Below are 7,410 nucleotides of genomic sequence, written 5' to 3'. Positions count from 1 at the left end.
TCTTATTTAATCAAAATCGTAATGAGATAATATTATTATATTAAAAAAGAAGATAAAAAGTTTATTTTACCATCCAAATTCTTTCAATATTATAATCCCCTTACTACAATACAATTACTTAACAAAATTTTCTAACTATTAAAATCTTTCTAAATGCAATAATGTTTTTCTTCTTTCCATATAATATAATACAACCACCCTTATACCATGTGGAGCCAAATAAGATTCATCTTCTCTCTTTCTTTTTCTTCTTTCACTATAAGAAAATACTAAAATTAACTACTAAATTTGTCGATAATTTCTAGTTAATTTGTCGCTAAAAAACTCTTAACTAATTGAAATTTTTTATAATCTATCACTAACAATAGCGGAACTAGAAATTAGTAAATAATATGTAAATTTTCTTCTCAATTATATTAAAGACATGTAAAAAATTTCAATAACTTTTTTTCAGCAAAGGATGTACACCCCACAACTACCATTTGCCTAAAATGACTCCGCCTATGACTAAATGATATTCGCACAAACTTTTTATTGACTAATAATAAAATTTTATCTGTCGTGAATTTCTTCTTTATTTCAAATAATTGAAACAGAATATTCTTGATACTATAGTATTCAGCTCCAGTAAAAGTAAAGTCCAAAAAGTAAAATATAAAACAACACCATTTGGCCCATCCAATGTAGGCATATCTGATTTATTTAAGTCACATGGATTTTCATTTGATTGATCAATTTGAGCAGATTGATGAAAATTGTTAAAACGTGCGAGATCATCGGGATCAATTGGCTCACCTGTTATATACGAATTTCCTTGATCACGTACTTGAGTCAAATCGAAGCCATATGGAACTAGAACTGGTTGATCAGTTTGAGTGGAATTCTGATCATCATCTTGAGCACAATCCTCTAACAGTTTTCTACCATAACTCTCTTCGCAATTAGTTCCGCAAATGAGAACACTCACAATAGCAACAACCATCATAAATCTTGGACTCATATTTTCACTGAAAATGTTTTAAAAAAAAAATAAACAAAAAAAATAATAACCCTCTTTAATGAATTGCAAATATCTTAGAAAAAACGGTGAAGTGGAAGTAAATTGTAAATCAGCTTTAATTTAATAGGAAACAAAGAATGGAAATCAAAATTTAATTACATTAAAGATTAGTATATGTTAACAAAATTAACTAGCATTTAATAGTTAAAATTAAAATGAGAAACTGATCTTATGCAAGAAAATTCACATTTTGATACGAAACGTAATGCATTTGCTACTCCCTCTGTCCCAATTTATATGACTCACTTTCCTTTTTAGTCTGTTCCAAAAAGAATGACACATTTCTATTTTAAGTAACAATTTGCCTATAAAATGTCTTTTTTACCCTTAATGAAATGATTTACAACCACATAAATTTCTATCATTCATTTTGGACCACAAGTTTTAAAAGTCTTTCCATTTTTCTTAAAGTTTGTGCCAAATCAAAGTACATCATATAAAATGGGACGGAGGGAGTAGTATTTTTAAAAAAAAATCTGACAATTAATCCCTACCAAACAGCAACGGGCATCTGCCCATACTCTTACCGGGCAGGGACAAGCTCCTTTTATTACCATTTTACCTCTCTTTTTAACACTTTCCATTACTCAATTTCACTCCCCACCGTCCACCTCCGCCGTGGTGGGTGGCGCGTGATATTCACTCTCCGGGGGGTTACTTCACTTTCAATGCTAATAGAGAGGTGGTGATGGGGCAGAAATTGAGCTGTGGACAACAATCCAATGAACATGGATTGTTTATTGCAGTCCAAAATGGTGAGGTTGAAAAAGTTGAAGCTATGGTTGATGAAAATCCAAATGTGATTCGACTTACAACTGTTCGTGGGAAGTTCTCTGCACTTCATGTAGCTGCTATTAATGGCCAGATCGAGGTTGGTTTTTCATTTTCTTGAATAAAAATGTAGTCTTTTTTGCTTTATTCGTGACTCGAATCCACAGCCTTAGAATTGTTAGAATTGGAAGTAGCTTACTATCCAAGCAACCCCTTTTTTCAGACTAAAAATGTAGTCTTTTTGCTCTGTTGGTAACTCGAATGCATAACCTTATAATTGGAAAGTGAAGGGTGCTAACCATTGAGCAACCCCTCTTGTTTATTTTTTATGCTTTTATTTAAAGGTAGATCAGTGATGTGGAGGTGCTTATCATTTGAGCTAACCCCTTTTGTCAGATAAAAATGTAGTCTTTACAATCTTGGTTTTTCCTTTTTTTTTTAAAAGGTGGGGTGTTAATGGTTCTTGATCTTTGATGAGTGATGGTCACCTTAGAATAGGAGGTGAAGTGCTTATCATTCGAGCAACTCCTTTTGTTAGAAAAAAATGTAGTCTTTACAATCTTGGTTTTTCCTGTTTTTTTTAAAGGTGGGGTGGGGTGTTAATGATTCTTGATCTTTGATGAGTGATGTAACCTTAAAGTGGGAGGTGGACGTGGAGGGTGTTTATTGTTCGAGCAACCCTTTTGTCAGGAAAAAATGTAGTCTTTACAATCTTGTTTTTCCCTTGTTTTTGTTTGTAATGATTGTTGATCTTTGATGAGTGATTTTGGATAGGTTCTGTGTATGCTTTTGGATCGTGGGGTTAATCCAGACATCTTGAATCGCCACAAACAGGTATTTAGTAGTAGTTGTGAATTGTGATTCATGTGTTCCAAGTGTATTTTGCCAATTGTGTATTCAAATTCTCAACAAGTTTCACTTTGTGATGTTCATTTGATTGAAAAATTGTCAACTTTGTAGCATTTTGGAAAGATAATCATTGAAATTTGTTTTGTTTTTTTTTGCTGTTTTGATTTGTGTGATTGTGAATTGCTTCAGACTCCATTAATGTTAGCTGCTATGCATGGAAATGTGTCCTGCGTGGAGAGGCTAATTCAGCTAGGTGCTAATGTATGTGAATTTCGTTTGTGATAGTTTCTTTGACCGATTGAGATGGGTTGTTAATTGGTAATTCTTCGTATGTTTTTAGATTTTAATGTTTGATTCACTTCATGGAAGAACTTGTCTGCATTATGCTGCTTACCATGGCCACTCTGACTGCCTACAATCGATCCTTGCATCCGCTCATTCGGCTCCTGTTGCTCAATCTTGGTAAATTTCTATTCCTTTGACTCTGCTCTCCTTTGCTTTTCGTGTCAAGTGTACAACTACAATTTAGTGAGATTTATTTCTAAAGCCAGGATTTTTTTTCCTTCTTCCTTGTCAAAGTTCCCTATTTGAGCATCAGGTGCATTACGCTATTTTATTAATGAATTGCAATATGTTAATTTGAGTGCAGGGGATTTGCGAGATTCGTGAACATAAGAGATGGGAGTGGTGCAACCCCATTGCATTTAGCAGCCCGTCATGGTAGACCAGCATGTGTCCGGATTCTTCTAAGCAATGAGGCTCTTGTCTGTGCTTCTAGTGGTGGCTATGGGTATTAAAACTCTCCACGAGTTGCTTTTACTTAAATACTGTATGTTGAAGGTTAATTGACATTAAAGACTTTGCAGCCGTCCAGGAAGTACACCACTGCATTTAGCAGCTCGAGAAGGTTCTTTGGACTGTGTACGTGAGTTACTTGCTTGGGGTGCAGATCGACTTTATAGAGATTCTTCTGGGTGAGCTCATAGCTTCTTTAACCCTTTTTCGTAGCTGTCATTTTCCAAATCCTTCCAGTTCCTTTTGTGTATTATTCAGTTCTCTGCAAGTAATCCATCTTTCGATGTGAAACTGACCGGTTGTAAATGGAATGTGTCCAGGCGAATTCCATACATAGTTGCATTGAAGAACAAGCATGAAGCATGTGCTGCTCTTTTGAATCCATCATCTCCGGAGCCTTTGACATGGCCATCGTCTTTGAAGTTCATTACTGAGCTTGATGCCGAGGCAAAAGCTTTACTAGAAAATGCTCTGATCGAGGCCAACAAAGATAGAGAGAAGTTGATATTGGAGAAAACAGCTGTCTCACAAATATCACTTTCGCATTGTGATTCTGGCCTTGAGAGTGATGACTTTGAGGTAACGAGTCTCATGCCCAATAATTTTTTTTAAAAACTATTCTGCATCTGCGGCTGCAATTGTTTGTCTGGGCTTGTCAAATATTTTAATATGTTCAGCAGATTGTTCATATGAGTAGCGTTTTGCCCGGGTACTATGAAAAAGTTTTCATTAGAGAATAAATAAATGGTTGTACGTATATGGTTGTAAATTGTTGCTTATATGCAATCCTGTTGTCCTTCATGGACTCCACATCCGCACCCAACTTGTCAGCAGGTACATTTTCTGATTCTTAGTTCACAACATACTGATATTGTGAACCAAGAATCAGAAAATGAACCTGCTGATGGGATGAACGAGTTGGAAGCTGATGTGGAGTCCACCAAGGAGGCTATGGAGGGTAATATTGGAAAGGGGCAAACGAGCAAGACAAAGGCCGTCAAAAGTTGCGTGATTATGTAGTGGGAAGTTGAGTGATGTTGTTATAGGAGTTGGTTATATAAAAGGGAAGGTTAGGACAAATGTTCTTTCTTTCAGTGTTCTCCTGAAATTGTATGTCAGATTCTTCGTTGTAATTTCCCTTGAATATCAATACAAATTGTTTCTGGTGTGGTTGAGTGATACAAACAACATCAACATACATACCCAGTGTAATCCCACAAGTGGGGTTGAGTGATATTAGTAGCAATTACTACAAATCCTTCCTATAGTGATATAACTTGCCTCTGGAGAACTTACAAAGGTGGTAGGGAGATATCTTATTAGAACGTGTAGGCACTCGGAAGGGGGAGCTTTGGAGCGATGGTAAAGTCCGTGTGACCTATAGGTCACGAGTTTGAGCCATGAAATCAATCACTTATGCTTAGAGTAAGCTGCCTACATCACACCCCTTGGCAGTATGACCCTAATCACGGAGTCATAAATTTGCTTCACATTTGAATCGGTGATAGTCATTTATCTTGCATCAAGAACTCATCTGGATTAATTATAGACGAACATAATGGAGCTTAAGTACTGCATTTATATTTGACCTTTACTATGAATCTTCTTTTAACAACTCCATGTTTTTCATTTCCAAACAGGGCAGTGATCTTGAGCTATGTTGCATCTGCTTTGAGCAGGCTTGCACGATTGAGATACAAAAGTGCGGTCATCAGATGTGTGCTCATTGCACTCTGGCCTTATGCTGCCACAATAAACCCAATCCAGCTAGCAATAGTGAGAAGGTTCCTTTATGCCCCTTTTGCCGGAGTGATATCACTCATTTAGTCGTTGTCCAGAATAAAATCGACACTTATGAAGAGGTATCGAGTCCCTCAAGGCCAAGAAAATCAAGAACGTCTTTCAGTCATGCTGAAGGCGACAGCAGCAGCAGCAGCAGTAGCACCAGCTTGAAAGTTTTGTCACCCTTAGCCTCATTTGGGAAGTTGGGTTGTCGCCATTCAGGCAAAATCAGTGCTGAATGCATTGAAGCGTTTGCTAAGCCTTAAGATGAGATATATTAAATCTTGAACATCCTTCGCTCAATCATAGATTTAGACTAATGACAGTCTAAATCGAGCTAGCGAGGAGGCATGGGGGGGGGGGGGGGGGGGGGGGGGGGGGGGGGGTACTTTTAAGCTGTTCCAATAGTTGCTCAACTATACCCCTTTACAAATTAAAGGGGTATGATTATGAAGCTGCTGCCTATTGGCAGTTGATTGAAGAATTTTTGTAGTGATTCCATCTTTGAGACAAAATGTTATTGGACTTGTTGGATCTATGAAACAAATGCCTCTAGTTGTTTATGCCATCCCTTTTTGTTCAGCGGCTAAGCTTGAAATTTCACTATTTTTAGTAAGGACGACAAATAAAATCGACAAAAAAGAGTACGTACAATAATTTGACACTTTCTATAAAGATTTTGAAAACACTTTTAAACATGTTTTGAAGCGCTTTTTATGTAGATAAATTAATCACAACACTTCTTTTAATGATATACATTAGCATTAATAAATCGTAAACTTTAGGCATGTTCCAATTAAGATTGATGTATATAGTTATATGATGTGAAATTTTTTATGAGGTTTACTTATTTATGTAATAGGCCTTTGAGAACATGTACAATTTTTTTTTCATAATTTGAGCTGAAAATGTCTAATCAAGTTTTGTTTTTTATGGATTGCCCCTATCTCGGAGTGATATGTAATGTTTGCCATTAAATAGAATGTCCTTCCAATTTTCCAATTTTCCTCATGTGACTCATTCATGAAAATTTGTGGGCCAAAATACCTTTAACTATGACAAGACATATGATTAGAGAACTTTTGCCTTCTCAGGTTACTTTGTATATAGTATCTAATTCTCAAAACATAAGTTTAGAGAACTTTTGCATTGTTCGGCAATTTTTTTGGACAAATAAGTTATTTTTTGAAGACATAACTTTATCGGTTCTGAAATTGAACTTATACCTCTATTTGCATAAATTATGTAAGAATTAAGTTATGCTTTATAAGACATAACTTGTGGGTAATGAACTTGAGCATTATGCTCCCAAGCTGAACTTATGCCTTGTAAGGTATAACTTGTAGGTTATGAATTGAACTTATGTCTCTAACGATCTAAGTTTTGTAGAAATTAAGTGGCATAACTTGAGATATATTATGATATGAAAATATACTCTTGCTTTGTGATTCTTTTTCGATGTCAGGGTTATTTCCATCCACCTTTTCGTTATTTGAAGTGTTAAAGAGAGAAAATTAAAGATCATGAATTTGAATAGTAAAAATTAAAGATCACCCTTAAATAGGGGCATTTGTGCAAATGACCTGTATCTAATAAAAATAATTCGAGTGTCTAAATAAAGTTTATTGACAACGCTAAAATGTTTTGGATTTACTTGTGTTTTAAGTAATTTTTTGAATTAAGTATAGTATTGCCTTGATTAATTTGAAGTGGTCTGGAATCCAATAGGACTGAGTTTTTTCAGAATATTTTGAATTATGAGAAACTCCAAAAAAATTGTAACAAGCTTCTAAACTTTTTCATAATAGGTTGTTAAAATTTTCTTCTATTTTTACCTTTTATTGAATTTCCTAATTAATAAGGATAAAAAATAAAATAAAAATCTAATTAATGTCTTGATATTCTTTTCTTAAAAAGTATGCAATACCTCGACAATTCACTTATTTTGAAATGAAGAGAATATTAATTAAAAATATTATAAAAATCATAAACTTAAAATTCTGAATTCGCCCTGCAATGAAGCTAAAAACAAAGTGATTGTGAGAATGTAAGATGTTGAATGAAAATTGATTTACTACTATTCCAATGACAATAACAAATGCTCGAGAATCAAGATTCCAATTCCCCCCCCCCCCCCCCCCCCCCACCAATCA

At 35.0% G+C, this 7,410-nt stretch overlaps 1 protein-coding gene across 1 annotated transcript; it reads left to right on the top strand.

Moving 5' to 3' along the window:
- The first annotated feature begins 1,628 nt into the window (after positions 1 to 1,628).
- On the top strand, positions 1,629 to 5,599 carry LOC102578831 (putative E3 ubiquitin-protein ligase XBAT31). The gene is made up of 8 exons (XM_006340974.2): positions 1,629 to 1,931; positions 2,606 to 2,665; positions 2,870 to 2,941; positions 3,021 to 3,142; positions 3,330 to 3,470; positions 3,547 to 3,654; positions 3,796 to 4,054; positions 5,116 to 5,599. Exons 1-8 carry the CDS (start codon positions 1,749 to 1,751, stop codon positions 5,521 to 5,523), a joined length of 1,353 nt encoding a protein of 450 aa, XP_006341036.1. The 5' UTR covers positions 1,629 to 1,748; the 3' UTR covers positions 5,524 to 5,599.
- The last annotated feature ends 1,811 nt before the right edge of the window (positions 5,600 to 7,410 follow it).

This window comes from Solanum tuberosum, unplaced genomic scaffold (genome assembly GCF_000226075.1).
Source record: "Solanum tuberosum cultivar DM 1-3 516 R44 unplaced genomic scaffold, SolTub_3.0 scf00021, whole genome shotgun sequence".
NCBI classification, from domain to species: Eukaryota; Viridiplantae; Streptophyta; class Magnoliopsida; order Solanales; family Solanaceae; genus Solanum; species Solanum tuberosum.
The sequence above is the reverse complement of the archived record's forward strand: the minus strand, read 5'-3'. Positions and strand labels throughout refer to the sequence as shown.

What these genes read in the sequence shown, in the direction of transcription:
- LOC102578831 (XM_006340974.2), top strand. Translation starts at nt 1,749, where the DNA reads ATGGGGCAGAAATTGAGCTGTGGACAACAATCCAATGAACATGGATTG. An exon ending in TCTTGAATCGCCACAAACAG is followed by an intron (nt 2,666 to 2,869) that starts GTATTTAGTAGT and finishes GAATTGCTTCAG; the next exon opens with ACTCCATTAATGTTAGCTGC. An exon ending in TTGAGAGTGATGACTTTGAG is followed by an intron (nt 4,055 to 5,115) that starts GTAACGAGTCTC and finishes ATTTCCAAACAG; the next exon opens with GGCAGTGATCTTGAGCTATG.